Source organism: Sebastes fasciatus, chromosome 12 (genome assembly GCF_043250625.1).
Source record: "Sebastes fasciatus isolate fSebFas1 chromosome 12, fSebFas1.pri, whole genome shotgun sequence".
Taxonomy (NCBI): domain Eukaryota; kingdom Metazoa; phylum Chordata; class Actinopteri; order Perciformes; family Sebastidae; genus Sebastes; species Sebastes fasciatus.
In genome coordinates, this window is record NC_133806.1 from 31,557,099 (window position 1) to 31,577,655 (window position 20,557).

General features: G+C 43.7%; 1 protein-coding gene and 1 long non-coding RNA gene across 5 annotated transcripts in view; both read right to left on the reverse strand.

The window, feature by feature from the left end:
* The window catches only part of LOC141779734 (nuclear factor of activated T-cells, cytoplasmic 1-like), a 151,304-nt gene that overhangs the window by 37,539 nt on the left and 93,208 nt on the right, over positions 1-20,557 (reverse strand). For all 4 annotated transcript variants that reach the window (XM_074654729.1, XM_074654727.1, XM_074654730.1 and 1 more), the window contains 3 exons: positions 10,788-10,990; positions 5,896-6,068; positions 4,783-4,923 (listed from right to left, as the gene is read on the reverse strand). In XM_074654729.1, the coding sequence (XP_074510830.1) occupies positions 4,783-4,923; positions 5,896-6,068; positions 10,788-10,990 (517 nt within the window). The remainder of the gene's footprint in view (positions 1-4,782; positions 4,924-5,895; positions 6,069-10,787; positions 10,991-20,557) is intronic.
* LOC141779735 (uncharacterized) overlaps positions 1-20,557 on the reverse strand; it is a 100,977-nt gene that overhangs the window by 37,539 nt on the left and 42,881 nt on the right. The gene's annotated exons all lie outside the window — the stretch shown is intronic.

The following is a 20,557-nucleotide window of genomic DNA, read 5'->3' on the forward strand; positions in this document are numbered from 1 at the left end:
CCTGAAGCAGAGGTGGAGAGGACCAGACTTCTCCCTGCTGCTGCAGCAGCCCAGGCGTGTGTGGTGCTGCCGAGCTCCAAGCAACGCTCCAATCCGACCAGATGTAAAAACTATCCAGCTCACCAGGGAATTCCCTTACCTCCCCTCTGAGTCAGAGTGTAGGCTTTCCCCAGCTCTCTCTCTCTCTCTCTCTCTCTCTGTTTGTCTGTCTGTCTGTCTGTCTCTCTCTATTTTCCCTGCCTCTAGCACTCATTCCATCCATGGAAAGCAGGGCAAGCCAGAACGCACACTGCAATAGGTGCGCCAGGTATGTCCTCCTACTCCTGCGCCAAAAGAGCGGTTTGGGCAAACTGAAAACACTGACACAACCTCAACAAGTACATATAATAAAAAGAGAGCACAGCTATGCAAAAGCAGATGGAAAGTTTCATAAATGCCCACATTGCGGCTACGTGGAGGGTACGACTCTCCACGGCGGAGAAAAAAACGATAAGGCCTATTAAAAATACATGTCAACAATAATTACTGTTGAGAAGAATGTTTACATTACAGCAGAAACAAAAATGTGGACTTGAGGTTCTTGAGTCTATCATTATCTAGCTTCAGTCTGAGTCATTTGCTCTCCCTATGTGTGGTCTGAGATGAACTAAAAAACTAGGAAAAGCTGTTATATTAATCATCCATTGAAGGAATAAATAAAGTTTATTTACCGTATAAAAGACACATGACCCTACTCATGGCTTTCATTCACTAAACAGCATATGATAACTTCTATTCTCCGATGCCTCAGTACACAAGGTCACAAGCAGGATTTCTAAGGAAGCCCCGTCTTCTTTGCCTCCCCTCTTCCTCCCCTCCACCTACCCTCTGAGGGTCTTGCCTTTTCCGTTTCACCCCTCCACAGGGAATCCCTCGCGGATGACTCACTGAAAACACTTCCTACTGAACAACGCAAACAGGCCCGCAGGCGACCTGCGATGGCGCGTGCCCGCGTACACAACAACAAACACAAACGCACACGCAGTGGATGCACACAGTTTGCATCAGTTCTCCTGTGGGTGATGAAGTGGAGCAGTGGGGACGGACGTGGCATTTGAAAAGTAGAAGTAATTATTTTTCAAGGCGCATTAAGGTCTCCCGCAGTGGCATCAGCTATGAGCTCTGCTCATTTGATACTGAGGACGTCTCAGGAGGGGGGACAGCCAGACAATCAACAACAACATAAAGAGAAGGAGAGGTGGATTAAAGAGGCAGCGAAAGACCGACAAAGGGAAAATATGATTTAACAGAACAGCAGGTTAAAAGAATACATAGAAGCAGGGTTTCCCATTTATCTACTCTCCCATTAAAAGATAACACCACATCTGCCCTTCAAAGATCATTTGCACTGGTGAAACATGTAACTATTAAAGCACACGCTACTGTATGTTCACACCAGAAATACTAATAAAAGGCAGATCTATGAAGTACACCTTACTTTTAACCAAGAAAGTACTTTTTAAATATTTAACTTACAATTTAACTCACTTGTAGATGTAGCCAAGTTATTTATTTGCCTTTTCATTAATATGTTTCTAGCTTTTAAAAAAATATGTATCACCCTGGTAGATTTTTCAGAAATTTCCAATTAAGGTTACTTGATGTTTATAACATTTTATAAGAATTTTTTCACTTTTAAGATAATGCCAGAGGCCCGGGTCCCTACAAGCTCTAACACGGAGCACCAGTGTCAATGATTTGCCAAGTACTAGTGGATGTTTTTGGTGTCTATGTTCTCATCACTTAACCAGAAAACTATTAATGGGACAATCTCTAAAATGTTGATGTCATCCATTATTTAATAGTCTAGTAATGAATTGACATCTGCTCTTGTTGTTTTCAAGGCAGGCGATTCCAAAACAGGCATCTGGGTATGTTTGTGCTAAAAGCAGCTACTTCCTTAAGTGTGTGTGTGAAAGCAATTGGAAACAGTTAAAGAAATACATGTATTTATGATTCATGGCTGTCTCATTTGGGCCAATAGGCTTTTTGTGCTGTATGCGATCTGCCTCCGACTAAACTTGGACGGTTTAATCATTCACACAAGTTGGAATTGGGACACTCGAAAACCGTCTGGTGCTCCTTAGGATTTGTGGAATTTTCTGGAAGGTGTTTATTGGAGTCAATTTTGGAAAATGAGCAGCCGTTCTGACCTTCGATGGCAGCAACAGTAATGGCTGTCACCACTGTGGCAAACGCAGTGATTGGTGTTGTGCTGTACAAAGCGCTCGGCTGTGCGTGCGCACGTGTGTGTCCCACTGTGTGTGCATAAGCACATGTCTGCGAGTAGTAATTATTGCGGTGCAATGCTCTGTATTTCATGGGTGCGTTTAGTCATGAACTTTTCCAGAGGAAAATAAAACCAAAGTTATAGAATAAATCTGTAATATAATTATAATTTTATTGGTTTCTTTTTTTCCTCATTCCAGTTTGGTCCTTCTAAATCAACAATCGGGAGAAATTTTAAGTCTGAGAACCTTCATGAAACAGCGGGATTCTCTGATTAAAATGCCAAAAGACAATATTTTGCAGTATATTTGGGACATAAGTACTTTTCCACACTCCATACTTGCTCATAGATAGTTGCCATTAGTGAGTAATGTGTGTGTGTGTGTTCCTGTGTGTGCATGTGTGTTGGTCTGTCTGTAATGGGCTTTCTGACTTAGGAGACCCTGGAAGTGGTGGGTCATTAAAGTTTACATAAAAGCAGACTAAGTAGTAGACAGACAACCTCTCTTTCGATCTCTCTCTCCCCTTCTCGACACCACAGAGACGGAAAACAAACCGCTGAAATGTCGATGGCAGGCGCGAGTGTGGGGATCCCGCTAGCGCAGAGCTGCACACCGGCTAATGTCTTTAACGGGTATCGAGGATAGAGGTAAGAAGAGCGGAGGATGAGGGAGTGAAATGAGAGAATAAGAGGAAACAGAGAACCCAAGGTCGGCAGTGAGGAAGAGAGAGAGAGAGAGGGGGTGAAAAAGGGGTAACCCAAACTAGAAAGGGTCAGGAGTCTCAAATAGCGGGGAGTTGAGAGGCGGAGGTGTTGTGTATGTATGGGCTTTCCTCTCCAGGGGATCCCCCTCCATGACTAAGTAAAGCCAGGAGGAGGGAGACCCCATATTACCAAGTTCATCCACCTCCCCTCACCCCATCTCTACCTATCCCTTAACCCCTGAGGTGCTTAAGAGTTCTCTCACAGGGAGAGGCGAGGTAGAGGAGATGTTATTTTTTATCTTGTCTTCTTTTTTGAAGTCACTGAAGAACAGCTTTATGAATTTGGGGTGAATTAAACACGACTCAATTTTGCGTGACATTTGTTGAAGCAGTGACAAAGTATGTTCTACTGATTTAGGCAGTGAATTCAGTAGTTTTCTAACCAATTATTAAACTTAAACTGTATTACATTCGTTATATAAATACAGGTACATAGGACGACACTTGACAAGTAAACAATTTAAAGGATTCTATACAATACTGAAATATATATGTGAAGTATTTACTCTGATTTCTCCAGCTTTAATTTGCAGTATTGTCACCTACACCAAGGAGGTTATGTTTTTTGGTTTGGTTTGTTTGTCTGATTGTAAACTGGATTACGGAAAACACTACTGGTCCGATTTTCATGAAACTTGGTGGAAGGGTGTTGCACGGGCCGAGGAAGAAAGAACCCATTACATTTTGGAGTGTATCTGAATCTCGGGGCGGATACACAAATCATTTTTCACTTTCGTCAACATTGCGAGATAGGGCACGGCCTTTTGAAAATGTAATCGCAGCAATCTGGATCAGGCTTACAGTATATGAATTGTGTGTCTTGTAAGCCCATGCGAGTTGGACATGACACATAATAATAATATAAATGCATGTAAAGAAAATGATCATCTAATATTAGGAGTGTATGTTTTGTCTTTATTTTTTATTTCTGATTAAAAACCTCTTGGTCTAGAAAGTGTTAAAAAAAGTAAAAGATGAAAGGGTGCTAAGTATTTTTGAGTGCAACTAGGGAATTTCTAAACAAAATCATCAGCAGAAATGATGAAATGGATGATTATTCAGTTAGATATTCAGGATACTATCAGAGATGTCTCCCTCATCCTTCCTTACTTGTTACTCATCGTCATTGAGTTTCAACAGACATCAGAGGTATCACTGTGTTTGACCTTTGCTTTGATTTAGTGGGTGCAATAAAGGAAATGATCATTCGCTTGCAAACTTCATCAGCAGTGTTTTTACCATTGCTCCCTCCCACACAGGGAGGAAACGAACGGCCGAAAAAATCTGGACATGAAAGAAAGAAATAAATAGCCTCTTAACCGACATGCAGCCGCGGTGAGTATCCGGTAGAATGGGAGGAAGAGGGAGCTGCAGTAGTGAAAGTAAGAGGGAGAGCGTTAAATGTCAAAAGCAAGGGAGTCAGGGAGGGAGAGACAGCGAGGGAGAGAGAGGGAAAGTGAGAGAAAGAGACGTTGCACATGCCCTGGTTGTGATTCATTCCTTAACTTGTGGCGAGCACCAGCGAACAGGCAATGGAAACTTCAGCAAATGTAAATACGCTTTGGTTAAAAATATAGTGGCTTAATGCACACCACATGTGGCTCTCTGGCAGGGCCTGCTCTATTTTGACGGGAGGAGAGGCCGAGGAAATGCGACGGAGGCAGAGAGGGAGAGAGAGACGTTTGAAAGAGATATTAAGAGGGGGAAATTGAGAGGCAGTAAACATTGCCTGGTGACGGCAGCTCTTACCCTGGGCCTTCTCCACGAACACCACCTTGGAGTCGGGGAGGAAGTTGAGGCCACTCAGGAGCATCATTTTGCCTCCGGTGGCGGGGTAACTATCCACACTCTGCTTCTCCACCAAGGGAAGCTCCTGAGCTGAGCGCTGGGCTGTTGGAAGGGGGGGAACACACACACACACATTTCAATACAGTGTGTGAGCCTACATAAACTCACTGCCTGATCTCCATCCACTCCAAGAAGCACAAGCCCGGCGCAAAGCCAGTAAAACAGCAGTTCTTGGTTAAGGAAACAGACTTATCAACTTTATTATGGTGATTTCATGACCCCTAGCTAAGAGGTTTTCAGCCAACAGCAGCTCTTTAAATGACAATGAAAAAGGCAGACAACTGAACATTTTCATGATCTGATTCTTAGTCATTATTTTCCATCAAGAAGCCTATCGCCAACCACCTGTCTCTGCTTTCTGTAACTGTGGCTAGCTAGTCTCCTTTAGCCTCTGGGATTTAGTGATCAGATTCACAGCCAGAGTCACATATATTTATTATCATATTACTGTGCATTTAATCCATTATCCCATTGCATCATTTTAGAATCACTAAAGCACAAAAGAAATCTAAAATGCACTGCATAAACCTTCTCCGTAATGATGAACCAACCAACTCAGATTAACATCCACTTTAGACTATAAACTATAAAGCCAGCATCTAACTTTAATTGGCTTCCTTGGGTGCAAATAACATCACACCTGAAAACACAAACGAATGACAAGGAAACAGAGGTTTCTTTCAAAGCGCTCATTCAACCGTGCCAAAACTGGGGCTGGCAAATGACCTTTGTGGAACCTGTGCTAATGGGGTAGTCTTACCACAATAACTTGTGCATTCAGTCATAAAATGGGAGCTGAGATAGATAACACGTGTGTCTGGCATCACGCACAATGCATCTATTGCCTTGGCAAATTGCTTTGATCATATAAAAGCTTATTGGCTGCAGAGGCGCTGAATTCGCTCCAGCAGGTAATAAAATAGTAGCTCAGTTTATTGGATTACAACAATAGATGCCACCTTTTGCTTAAGTGGAGAGCCAAGAGAAAAGCCAGTTTATTTCTGTGAGACTTACAGCATTCAATGGCGTTCGAAGAAGCCTGCAGGGACAACGTCCTGCCGTTGGGCTGGTTGATGTGCACCCGAAACACCAGTCTCACGCGTGTGTTTTTACGTCCGATGTCGGTTTCTCCTTTGCGAAGCTCGATGTCCGAATTGCGCAGCTTCAGGATCCCTGCACAATCAATTCTGGGACAAGAGGGTGAAGGAAAAATTTAACACCACATTTCAAACATGACATTATGTATTAAAGATAAGTTTTGTTTTTTTGGTTCAAGGCAATTAAGATTATTATATGTTTTAGAGTAATTACAGCTATATTATTACATCTAAGTTCTTCTTTTTCTTACAGCATGTTTTTCTCTCCAATTCTTGGGCATGTGCAGGTATTTGCACACGGCACAACACCTGTCCTATAATGTTAGGGGGCGTTACCTATGCTAATACCTTCCCTTAGTATTTAGGGGGTGCTACCTATGCTAATACCTGCCCTTAGTATTTAGGGGGCGTAACCTATACTAATACCTTACCTTAGTATTTAGGGAGTGTTACCTATGCTAATACCTCCCCTTATATTGTGTTTAGGGGGCGTTACCTATGCTAATACCTTCCCTTAGTGTTTAGGGGGTGTTACCTATGCTAATACCTTCCCTTAGTGTTTAGGGGGCGTTACCTATGATATTATATACTCTTATATTGTGTTTAGGGGGCGTTACCTATGATATTATATACTCTTATATTGTGTTAGGGGGCGTTACCTATGATATTATATACTCTTATATTGTGTTTAGGGGGCGTTACCTATGATATTATATACTCTTATATTGTGTTTAGGGGGCGTTACCTATGATATTATATACTCTTATATTGTGTTAGGGGGCGTTACCTATGATAATACGTGCTCTTATATAATGTGTTTAGGGGGCATTGCCTATGCTAATACCGGCAAATATAAAGTGTTTAGGGGACATTACATATGCTAATACCTGCCCTTATATAGTGTTTAGGAGGCATTACCTATGATAATACGTGCTCTTATATAATGTGTTTAGGGGCGTTAATACCTGCCCCTTAGTATTTAGGGGGTTTTACCTATGCTAATACCTGCCCTTAGTATATAGGGGGCGTTAACTATGCCAATACCTGCTTTTATATGGTCTTTAGGAGGCGTTACCTATGATAATACCTTTAATTATATTGTGTTTAGGGGGCATTACCTATGCTAGTACCTGCCCTTATACAGTGTTTAGGGGGTGTTACTTATGCTAATGCCTTCCCTTAGTGTTTAGAGGGCGTTACCTATGCTAATAATAAACAATCAGCCACCAATATACAATCAAGTGAGATTCATCATTCAGCACACCTGGGTAAGAGCAGATTTGGATGGTTAAGAACATTTGGTGCATCTGGAGTTGACTTGTCGGATTTTTTCGCTTAACAGAAAGTTGAAAATATAAGAGCAATTTAAGAGAATGTTGCTGCATGAAGCCCAACGTGTAATCACACAGGATGCTTCCTACACACTGTTTTCTACAGAAGGTACAGTACTGTATGGATAAAGGCTGACGGGAGCAAATTTGATGACTCTGGCTGTTTAAACTGAGACAGCGAGCCGAGTAGCTGCACATGAAGTCCCCGCTGGTGTTACAGATCACTCACTGGAAGTCCACCGGAGCGTGACCGTGTCATTATTAATCCAGCATGTCATCAAAGACAGAATTGGACATTAATGACTTCACATCACAGTTTTAAAGGGTCACGGTGGTTTAAGAATTAGCAGCTCTCCGGAGGAATCCTCTGGACTGAGTGAGCACACCGTGGCTTACCACCATCAAACAAGGTCCCATCAGCCTGCAGTCTGTATACACTAAAGTCACTTTATGGCTATCTGAGCGCACCAAGCCTCTCCAGTCCCTTCACACCATTGAAGCCTTACACTTCATATGTTTAAAACCTCTGTTAATCATTGCCACGTGTAGCGTTCGACTCGTTTCTAAGCTGTCTGTCTTTATTTTATTTCACAATTTGAAAGGTATAGGGGTACATTTTCTTTCCCTTTTCTTAGTGGAAAAAAGGCATGCATTTTCAGACGTGGCCTTTCATGAATTTAAATAAAACTAGTGTGGCTGGTAAAAAAAGTGAGGGAATACGAATGGGATTTGGTTTGGCATTTCTATTATTTTACATGGTAGCTTTTTTGGCTCTATTCCTGGAACAGGGTAAATGTCAGGTTTTATACCAAACGATTTCTCCCCTTGACTTTGGTTTGGACAGTTTGAATAAATAATATGCAACGCTGACTACCCACTCCTTATCAGCCTCGCATGATGTAAGTGTTTTGTGGTGCATGTAGTTTTAAAACAAACACAGGATGAATCTCCAGCAAAGGAATGTTTAGACTAGTCTTCTAGTTTTTCTTATGAATTTGCAGAAGGATATATATGACTTTAAATTAAGCTACCGTATGTGTATGAGATGGATTTTCCTAGAATAAGAAAAGAAAGACAGATTGAAACTGTCTGAAAGTTTGACTGCAGTTCTCGACTGTCTGCATCCCACACAGCGAGCAAATGATTGCTGGCACGAGAGCAGAGCGATGGATGCTGCGTTATCAAGACGACTGTTAAACAGTTCAGTGGAAAGAGACAGTTAAAGGCTTTTCTTTGACCTTTCAGATGGTCGGGGGAGAAAGAGAGAGCTTTCACTCCTCTTCCTTTGGCGTGTGTGCTGACGACAGAGGGGAACAGAAACTTCCTCTTGTAATATTTTTTCAATATCGTTTGCATCCTGAGGGAAACATTAAGTCAAATGGGTGAGGGGCGACCCTAAATATGATACAATATAAGGGATATTGTGGTATTGTTGGAAATTATATTGTAAGGCAGCATGAATGTTAAAATCATTCATGCTCGACCAAAGAAGGCCAGTGTCCAGTCAGGAAACTCGTATGTCCTATAAATATCTTTGCATTTATGCACTAAAACAAACACGAGAGTAAAATAGAGATGTATTAAATCATTACTGATTCTTTTTAGGAACAATTTAAGTACTTTCAACTTTAAAACAGGGAGAAGGATAAACTTGAGGTGCGGTGAGAGGTAACGGTCTTATGTAACCTATGTTCGGATATAGCGGTTTTTATCCATAACCCAGAGTCCTGGGCCCCAGTCCAACTAAATCCACTGCAGCCTAGTCTGGATGGAGCCCCAGGACAGGAGCTACTGCCTGGACACACCGCAGAGCACAGTCCCCTGGACTACTGCGAGTCCGGAGGAAGGATGAGGCTAAGGCTCATTTACCTCAGCCTAGCAAACTGATGCTAAAGTTTTTAAAGATGGACTATTCAGGAGAGTACTTCGTGCAATTCTAACCACACTTTCACAAAGTCAAATATGTCAGCTAATTTCTGTTTGAGCTCACAGACCACCAGAACTCAAAATGAGCAGACATTTACATTTACATAACATTTACAGTAGAAAAGCAGGTAATGGCAAATTGTGTGTTAGCACAACCTTTAAGTGTTTCAGAGTTTGTTAACAATGTTACTGTTTGTGAGCTTAAGTGGATGTAAGTGAAACACAAGAGCTACTTCCTGTAGCACGGCTTACAGTAAGTTAACATTTAGCTAAATTCAGCTAAAAGCTAAACGTTTTCAAACTTCTCATACTTCCACTCACATAGTCTTTTCCTACAAGTCTCTTGCTGGTCATGGTGTGACAGACTGCCACTGTTGTCTATCAGTTGTTCATTTAGAAAAAGAGCTTTTTCACAGAAGACAGTTTTGACATGTCACAGTAGGAAAAACACAATGATATCATGTCATGGCTGACTGGGACCCTGAACGCACCATCGGTACTGTTATTAGCAACACCTGTGTTTTTCCTACTATGACAAATCTAAATGTCTGCTCTGAAAAGGGCCATATTTATTTAAGTTTACTAAGCATATGTGTGCATTAAAGACATAAAGAGTAATTTGTGCACTTTCTATTCCTTTATAGATCTTAACGGTCATAAATTGACATTGTTTTGCTATTGCTAAATGGCATGCCCCATTACTAGGATCATAATTTATGTGTAATACAGTGGTGGAATGTAACTAAGTACATTTACTTAAGTACACTTTGTAGTACATGAGTATTTCCATTTTATGCTAATTTATAACTGAACTTTAACTTCATTAAATTTATATTACAGCTTTAGTTAATAGTTACTTGACAAATTCGGATTTATAATACAAAATATATATCAACTAATACAATTTTATTGAGCTACCCAGCAGTATATAAAGTAATGTAAATTAGCCCAACTTTTACCAGCTGCAACATCCAGTAATATAATACACATGATTCTGAAAAGGGCCATTCTGCAAAATGAGTACTCTTACTTTTTGTACTATTCTAATGCTAATACTTTTTGTACTTCTACTGAAGTAAGATTTAGAATGCAGGATTTTTACTTGTAACAGAGTATTTCTACACTGTAGTACTGCTACTTTTACGTAAGTAAAATATCTGAGTACTTCTTCAAGCACTGGTGCAATGGCTCCTGGTCGGACATTTATTTTACAACTGCAAGCCTGTAGACTTTAGAGTCCTAAGTCACCCGTGAACTCAGTGTGTGGACCATATGGTGTGGACAATGAGTACTTATTTCACTTCCTTAGAAACCATGCATCTCTTGGGGTGAAAGCACAGATCTCAGTTTTGAAGGCCTACTCAGAAGTGTGTGCTGTAAAGCACCTATCATCATGCATTCTGTTTGTAGAGCTAAAGCAAAGAGGAAGGTGCTGAGAGAAAGAAGAGTGTGTGTTTTTGCGGGTATATTTTAAAGTAGAGGGTTACCAGTGAAGAATGTGGAGAGGGAAAAAAGATTGATAGGCGACTTTTGAAGGTCTAAGAGCACTCACATGGCTCTCATGTTGTTCTCAGGCAGCAGAGGGATCTCCAGAACTTTGGTGTTGGATTGCATGACTTCATGGCTGGCGGTGGAGACAGTTTTGCCAGTGATGCGGTGGACCTGGTAGAAGGCATGTGGTCGCAGGAGGCGGTCGTCTGCGGTCCCTATGAACAGCTGCAGGGTGAGCGGCTCGCTTTCCATGTAGCCATAAAGCTGGCGGGAGAACAAAGGGACCCAGGTGAGAGAGGCAACATCGGGTTTTAAGGCCCCCCCATCTCAGGCAACCCCTCATTTAGGAAATAGAGATTGAATGCACATCGGCTACTGATAGTTAAAGGGGCCTTTAATGATAGCTCTGACATGGTAAAGGGGCTCTTTGTTTGTTTTTTGGTTTGGTATGAGACCCTTTTTCAGTGGTCTTTGTTGTTCTTTTTTCTGAGCTAAGTCTACATTCCTTCAGGGGAGGGTGAAAAAAGTTTTTGGATGTCTCGGAGTCTGTCTGGAATAGGGATCTCCTCGATACAGAGACACGGAAGCTAATGGAGAGGCCGGCTTCCCAGCACTTCACTGTTCATTAAGATCTCAGAGCTGCTACTTACAAAAGTGCCTACAGAGAGCAGGCTGATCTCATGCACCGTTGGGAGCTATAGCTACAAAAAGCGATGTACTGTAATTCGTATATAGCCCATGAAATCAATTCGTACGGGATCCACGTAACTGTGAACCAGGAAGTATAAAGAGCGACAAACGCTGCATATTGAGGAAGTCGGGGTGGATGGTTGGCTTAAAAAATACTGGACTTCCGCCTAGGGAAACCAATGCTCATACCCCGTATGAAACCAGAAATCAATGTTGATTTATTTGTCACGTAACTTCTGTGTTTCCCTTCTTCCATACGCCACTTATGGTGTTAATTTAACCCAAATCACGATCTTTTCCTAAACTTAACTAAGTCGTTTTGTTGCCTAAACCTAACCCGGTTGTTTCCTGTGAAGACAGAAGTTTATTGTGAAAAGACTGGAGTGGAAATTGACACGTGCTTCACGTGTTGCTGGACATTCGTAGGTAAACGCACAAAAAAAAGAGGAATAACTTTTCGTATGATATCATACGAACCGTTGTGTGAGGATAAATGTGAGTTGCATCTACAGGATGTCATGGTACATTAGAATAATGAGTGTAAATAAAATGGAATCAAAATCATGGCATGCATGTGTGTGACCAAAATGACCAAACTCTGTCTTTCTCTGACACACATATCAACATACATGTAGAGTGGAATAAATGTGTCTATATAGGTAGAGTAGTTGCAAATTCAGCAAACTTTTACACCTAAATATAATAACACCAAATTACTTCGTGAAGCTTGGCATGAAGACGGGATCCAGCCCCTTTTACCTTTGGGCAGTTATGAACATGCATTATGATTTCCATTAAAGCTCAGAGACTGTGTCCCACTGTGATGAAAGAGACTCCTGTATCAGAACCACCACTTCAAACAACTACCACTTCCTCTTGAAGGCCTCCATTAGCTGCTACTGCTCGAGTAATAAAAAGATCAAATCTTTTTAAAAAAAAGAGAAGAAAAAGCTCCACATAGCCATGCATAGTTTGAAAAGCACTGTTGACTTTTGGGGTCAACGCCACTTCAAATATAAAGTGTAACTGCCAATTTGCATTCAGCATCCCTGGATCACTTTCTGACAGTGTCTAAAGTAACGTTATTTGATGATTTAACCGAGTGTGTAATGGCTCCAAAATGCGAGGCAGGGTTGTGAATTCCAAAGTGTGGTGAAGGACAACTGATACTTTGTGAGTGATTTCTGACCAGAATAATTCGCCAACTAAATGTGGATTTCTGGTGGAACTGAGTCTTAACACTGCAGACCTCCCAGGATACGCTCGCTCTGTGCAGCGCAAAATCACGTCAAGTGTGGTCATATGGTAATATGGGCGGATATTGGTGTGGACTTGGAAATCTCTCCGAATCAAAACTGCAGAATCCATCTGGAGAGAAAACCGAGAACTCTTCGTCGGGTGGACCTCTGCGGATCCACCCAGGTGGCTACTTGACCGCATGTGACATTTACTGCGAGGGATCACTTACTGTAGACCGGGGCTCACCAAGCCATGGCCATCTGAAAAATCCCACAAATTGGTCAATTACCCCGGCGCACACCAGCGCATCGCTTCGGACCAATTTTCTCCGTGCTCCATCCGAGTGAAAACAGTGGTACCGTCGCATGGAATAAAAGACCCCTGTTGTTTATCTAAGACACTGAGTCATATAACAAAATGCAGACCACATGTAACCCATGACATAATCTGATTAATGGGTTTATAATCACCTTTGTGAGGAGCGGTCAGAGACAGACGGGGGTGTGTGAGGAAGAGGTAGGCTGCCGGTGGAGGACCGAGGAGCTACGTCATCAGTAGTCTGTGGAAATTAGTGCTGCGGTGTCATGGACACCTAATGCCTTTGGTCTGAGAACAAATTTGTCTGGATACTATATTAAACGTCTGGCCTGATAATAAACATGAAGATTAAAATGCCTTTGGTCTGTACTTGATGACAGATCTTTTGGATTTGGGATAAAGCAGAGGTTCTGTTTTCTTTTTCTTCCCAGTAGAACAATATTCAGTATTAATTATGGTGAATAAAAATAGGATATGACTACTCACTGGAGTAGAGCATATCTCCATATGGCTCAATATTCTCAGCATCAGTTTGCTTTGATTCAGATATCAAGGAAAGCTAAGGCTGTCGTTCATCTCCAAGTTCCTATTTTTCTCTTCAGCTCCGCACAGTGTCTCCAGCAGCTGTCTTGACCTGTGAGCTAGTCACACATGCTAGTCATCAGTGAGTTAGGCCGAGGTCAGGAGCTTCTTGAAGTCTTGGCATCCCAAGGGGCCACTTCATCTATGCGGTGATCTCACCGGCAGACCCCGCTCTGCTTGTTATATTTTACTTATGGTGTCACCAGCGGTAATTATCCATAGCCACACATGCTACCAGTTACTTGTGTATTGACTCGTGAGAGCGCCGTGGCGGAGCATGAGGTACAAATCTGCGACGCCGGAGCGTTAAATTGCATGACGTTCCCTTACGATTTAATAAAACGCAGGCAGCCGCGCTACAAAGCCGTGTCGTCTGTCACTTTTGCCTCGGCAGACTTCTTTGGATGTCTCGGTGACCTCCAACCATTACCTCAGCCGCCACGTGGCTCTAAGGAGGCCCACAAGAGACGCAGGAGGGATGGCGGCGGCGGAGGGGGGGGTCTTTATCCCTTCACTCATCCTGCGGTAGCGCACGATGACGGTGGCGTCCGTAGTGACCTCATGGAGGAGAGGAAGTGATTAATGAGGTCAGGTAGCCCTCTTGGTGACGCTGGTCTTCCCAGCAGCAAAGGAAGGCGGTCTAGTCCCTCCTGGGCGACCTCCCTCGATCCCTTTACCATATGTGCTCCTCTGACCCTCTCCCTAAGACCCCCACCCCTTTTGCTTCTGCTAAACTCCTGTGATGCTCCCTCACACCACAAGCAGAGTGCAAAACTTACTTCTTCATTTTATTCTCAAAGGGGAAAAAAAGTCGAGATAGTGTCGTAAACTTGAAGCGTGGGCCGACGACAGAGGCCTCACACTTACACACACACACACACACACACACACACCTGTGACCTCAGCTTTGTATTTGTGTCTAAAGCAGCCCGTGAGGTTGGCCCGGAGCGCGGCTAATTTTGACCAGATGAGCTTTTCTAGCCGCAACTGCACACGTGCTGGCACACGCACCGTGTATTTATTTTGAGATAATCTAAACCGAGTTTGAATCGAGGCTTGATTTGCAGCTGTTTCAGGGTGCCAACTTCTGCCACTGTGTCAGCTAGATCCATTTACACCTCCCCACCGCAGGCCGCCGCCGCCGCTGCACGAGCCGTTCCCGATAGTTGAGGCTCAAGTAAAACATTGTGGATATGGCAGCTGATGCATTAATTGTGTAATTGTGTGCAGCTGTTATTGTCTGGGTCAGTTGCCATGATGTGGAGGGGTGTCGAGCTAAAAAGTGAGAGGAGGGTGCATCTCATGCACTTTCCACCATTCATCTCCCAGTGCCCTCGGCCCATTACAGATCCATCATCTGTATCGAAAGTTTCAGCCCTCGGGATACAAGTCCTTTTTTTCTTCCTTTTATTCCCCCTTAATTTTCTCTGCTTCACTCACTGGAAATCAGTTGTGATAAAATAATGACAGTGGGTGTATTTCTTAACTGATTAATATTAGGGCTGTCAAAGTTAACGCGATAATAACACGTTAACACATATTTGTTGTAACACCATTATTTCTTTAACGCATTAACACAACTTGGGATTTGGGAGGTTACAGCGGGCTCGCTTTTAAAGCTAGAGTGAAGATGCTGATATCATATGAAACTAGAAAACCTCCAGAATCCATTGTCCAATCATGTCATACTAGCTTGTTGCAAAGGAGGATAAATAACGCTCCAAACTTGTGCTAAAATTTGGCGAGGAAAAACTGGGATGGCCATTTTCAAAGGGGTCCCTTGACCTCTGACCTTTAGATATGTGAATAAAAATGGGTTCTATGGGTACCCACGAGTCTCCCCTTTACAGACATGCCCACTTTATGATAATCACATGCAGTTTGGGGCAAGTCATAGTCAAGTCAGCACACTGACACACTGACAACTGTTGTTGTCTGTTGGGCTGCAGTTTGACATGTTATGATTGGAGCATATTGTTTTATCCTAAATGCAGTACCTGTGAGGGTTTCTGGACAATATCTGTCATTGTTTTGTGTTGTTAATTGATTTCCAATAATAAATATATACATACATTTGCATAAAGCAGCATATTTGCCCACTCTTATGTTGATAAGAGTATTAAATACTTGACAAATCTCCTTTTAAGGTACATTTTAAGTATAAAAAATGTGTGATTAATCGCGTTTAACTATGGACAATCATGCGATTATAATTTTTTTTTTCATAGCACATTTTATCCCTCAATTTCTTTAGTAATAGTGACACTCTCAATGCTGCCTGCACCTGGCCTCAATAGTTCAAATAAAGGATTTGAACATGCAACGTTTAATAATGACTTGCTGGTAAATTAGACGTGTCTGGACCGACTAGAAATTGAGTGTGAATACACTCTACAGGCCTGCAGCGGGCTGCCTTCTATCCCTCCACAGTGATTTCATCACTGCCTGGAGAAATGTCATGACTCGTAGAGGTCCACGTGGCGCAGAGAATTGGGGAGAAGAGAAGCAGAAGACGACTGGAAGCAGCAGAGAAGGGGGGGGGGGTAGACTGAAGCAGGGGAGGAGAAATACAACAGCAGATTCAGGCTTTTTCCCATTTTCACGCTCCCCCTCTCTCCGTCAAGTGCTGACAGTCCCACAGCCAGCCTTTGCTGTATCCAATTAAACGTACACTCGTCCAAGTTGTCTCTCCTTCCAGACTTTACTCCATCACCCTCCTGCCCCGCTAATGTCTCCAGTGCCTCATATTGAATGCATAAGGCAACATATGCAATCCTTTAAAAGCGCTGCATATCCATAGCTCCGAAAGCTTTTTTTTTTTTATAAGCAACCAAACAGCTATATCCCTCAAAGTTTTTGTTGAGCTGAGCACTTTGGTGTTATGTCATTGAGGGCATAGTTTCAAGCTCTAGCCCATGTCTAGACCAGTGAGGGTCCAAATTCCATATAAAAAAGAACGACTACGTTACCAGCGCAGCCTGCCATGAGAAACATCATCCAAACCTACAGAGAATTTGAGTAAGATGATGCACGGATGACTGCTGTGCCCCCCAATAGCACGACTACCCACCAGTAGCTTACCTCATAAATCTGTGGGCTGTCTGGTTATCACCTCAAAACCAGCAGAACACCATGCACATTTCGCTCCATTTTTTCCACTTTGCTATTAACTGGTAATTAGTGGTAGCCCAATACCAGCGTAAGGGAAGCCCCGCAGATGGAGGACCACAATTTAAGAGTGGCATAAATACCCCTTTGGGCAACGAGTAACAGCCCTGACTAAGCTCTAACAGCACTACGGGGTACGCCGAGCCTTTTGAATATCAAACAAGAGGCGGCAGCGGATTTAATGAGCAATTAGCAGCTACAGTATAGGATGCTGTACACCAGGTTTTTTTTTTCTCTTTGAGACATTACGCAGCCAGCGAGCACCGGATCCCAAGGTGAAACCGCACATGCGAAGGAACCGAGCACATGTTCGCCGAGCGCTTTCATGTTGTCGTGGCGGAAACATACTGCAAATTTGATGTGCATTACATACGGTTGCAGAGGAAGGGAGATGGGTATTGAGTCACGCACACGTTAATAGGGATGATGGCCACATCCTGCTGAAATTACACCATGTCTGTTGCTGCTTTAGACTTAATGAGAGACTGAGTGTGTGTGTGTGTGTGTGTGTGTGTGTATGCGTGAGGGGGAAAGCCCTATAGGCCAGTCATTATCCTATACGAACTAGCCATATGCACAACTGTGCTGAGCGCTGCTTGCGCGATAGGATTTAATACTCCACAGGTGTTGCTGTCTGCTGTTACTAAAGGTCTGGCGGACGTCTGTGTGCTTCCTGACTGAGGGTGAACCAGAAAAAGCCTTTGCAACATCTTCAACTGAACCCACATTTGAGATCAGAGCCGGGTCACGTCCTCGGTCACTATATTCTCAATGAAAATTATTCTGCAAATTTCCACCTTTTTCCTCACTCTGGAAAAACCCATCAATCAATGTCGTGGTGATATTCTCAGAGAGGGTAGACCAGGTTGTTGTTGTTGGTTTTTTTTTCCTGAGCACGGCTTCGACAAATCACCCCGTAGACGTTTGGCATAGCTGCGGTGAGAGTCTGGAGCGGTGTGAGAGGAGCCGATAGAGCACCCGACATCCCCTTAATGGCGCTGTGGTCTGCTGAAGTAAATAAAGTGGAAAAGCAGCCGCGGGGGTCACGGAGTGGACCAATCGGGAGAGAGGAGGTTAAAAGGCTGCGGATGCGGAGGAGGGGAAGCACGGAGTGCGAGTCCAGAATAAATGACTTGAGATTCGGAACAGGAAGCGCAAAGAGCCGGCGCACGCAGCAAGAGGGGTAATGAGTCGAGGTAACCCGTGATCTAGAGGTTTTCACCGGCGTGCCGCTGGAGTACAGACACTCCATTCTCCCCACCCACCCATCCCATCCCACAGTGGGTATGTGGTGTGGTTGATGCGCAGCAGGTTAGGATGATGTCAGACCTTACTGATGCTAAACTTTCCTGTGCGTTTGTCAAGAAAACACCTCTTGCTTGTTATTGAATAACAAGACAACAACAGCAAGTGAGCAGTCTTGGTTTGATTATCCTGTCAGCCTCTCCGGGGAACACCGTAAGCTGAAACAAGTGTGTCCCTTAATGTTTTTCATCTTGCTGTTTTTTCATCCCTCGCTGCTTTCCAACACACATGTCACCATCACTTGTAGCGCACGTGTCTGATCACCCATGAGCGAAAAAAAACAACAATAGATCTGTCTGTGGACGGCTGGGCTTCAACCTGCCTGTGTGGGTTTTGGGAGATGGTTGAAGGATGAACGGTTCACGAGGAGTGACATCCTCAGGCCCCCCAGGGAGGGAGGGAGGCACCGGTGCATGGAAAAGGGAGGTGGCGTCCGATGGGTGCCGGGATCCTGACTATCCACCCCCACCGCCGCTGTGCTCAGCCAACCTCGGTGCCACCCAGGCCCTAATCAGCAGGATGCAGAGGATCTCCAGGGGCAGCTGAGGCAGGCCCCAGCTGCCTGCTGACTCCCTCTGCCCCTTCCCTCTCTCTCTCTCTTTCTCTCTACTCGCTAAGCTCAAACACACACACAGACACTTCCTTAGCTGCTTCCTACACCCGTGTCCCTGTGTCATTATTGACTCATTCTCCTTGACTGCACCTCACCCATCCAGCGCCTGCCACTCATTACCACAGGGCACCGGGGGACTACAATCGTGCTCTATCCTCCAAGACAACACAATTTCACCCGACACTACAACAAAGACTAAGACAGCGACAAGAGAGTGAGGCAGTCAGATTCAGGATTTGTACTCCAAACTGTGCAAAAACCTCCCCGAAGATACAGCACATGCTCTTCTTCTTCTACAGTTTACCCTCTAGCATGTACACATGATTGCGTGATGATTCTACCAACTGCCACGCTTCCAGTGGTTTCCACAGTTATGAAACCCTCGAGATATTCCAATTGACTGCACATGCAATATCAGATGCATGAATCACTCCTCGCTAAAAAAAGTAAGAGTAAAGTGTGAGCTATGCGAGTAAGGGGGAGGTGTGACGGTAAAGCAGCTGTCATCATATTTCCTCCATCACTACTACCTAATAAGTGCTCGACATACACAGTGAGACTTCCTCGAAAAAAAACTGCCGATGAATTGGCGTCTGTGTAGTGTGAAATAAACAACCCGAGCCATCGATCTAAATCTGGATAGAAGCAAAGACACACAGGATGCTTACTCATGACTTTTTTACCCCGGCCCCCGGAGTGAGTCAGAAAGTGGTGTGAGCTAAATCAAAACCAGCCTCACCTGCCACAGCTGTGCATGGCGGGCCGTGTCTGGTCAGCCTCACGGGGAGGTGCGAGGGTAAAATGTTGATTCGCCCTCATAAAGGTTTGTAATGAAGGGGAATAATTACCTGTATTTACATAGAAAACCTGAAGGTTGACAGGCCTCTTTATGAACACCACGTTGGCCTGCAGCTGCCAAGCGCGTTTGACACCGAGCAGGCCAGGATGTGCTGACAACATGTATTTACAAAACAGCTGCGGCGCTAACAACGTCCGTGTGACAAGGATGGACCACCAACCTGAAACTGTACTGGTCCAAAATAATGTTTTCTGTAGTGTTTTGCTTTGGGCCGCATGATAAAATAGAACATCTGCTACCTGAAATCTTTAGATCCAGTCTGTCACAAAAGCATCACCAAGGAAAGTCCACGCAGTTTCATTTTGAATTGACGACATTAAAGGCAAACTGACGCTCAACCTGAAGGACACGCACGCACGCACACACGTTAGATCCCCACCTTAAGCAAACCAAGATGTCAGCGCAGTGTGATGACAGTGGAGCAGAGAAAAGGAGCTCTGTGCTGCCGTGGTGAGGCTGACGTGTGCTCTTTAAGTGTTCGCCAAGCACAATAGTGAGAGGCGATGGTCCTGCTCTATACTAATTGAGTCAGCATGCACTGCTGCTGGTCAGGGCGACCTTTTGCAGCAGCAGATTGACTCCCGGCTTCAGGGAGCATTAATAACACAGCGTACAGAAACATATATACAGTGGTGTGTGTATACGCTGCACCGCTGCCATCAAAAGTAACAGAGAGGGCTTTTCAGATCTGCTTAAAGTGGCATGACAGGTTTGCAATGACACATACTTATAATACTTTCTAATCTTCTGATGCAAACTTTCATAGATGAAGACAGGCTGCTCAAATCAGACTTTTTAGGTACGATATGAGTCACATTATTTCTGCAGAATGAGCTGTAAAGATCTTTGCAGATGATAATAAAAGGAAATCACATAGTTCAGAATTAAAAGTCTGACCCCTCAAATCTGATTTGAAGATTTTTTTGAAGAAGAAATAGCAAGAGAATGTCAGAGTCTAGACTAATGACATAAAGGTCATGGCTCTGACTTTGCTCTGAGACTACATGCTGTCATAAAGTCAGCAACGGCCAAACTTCCATGTCACTAACTTGTTGTT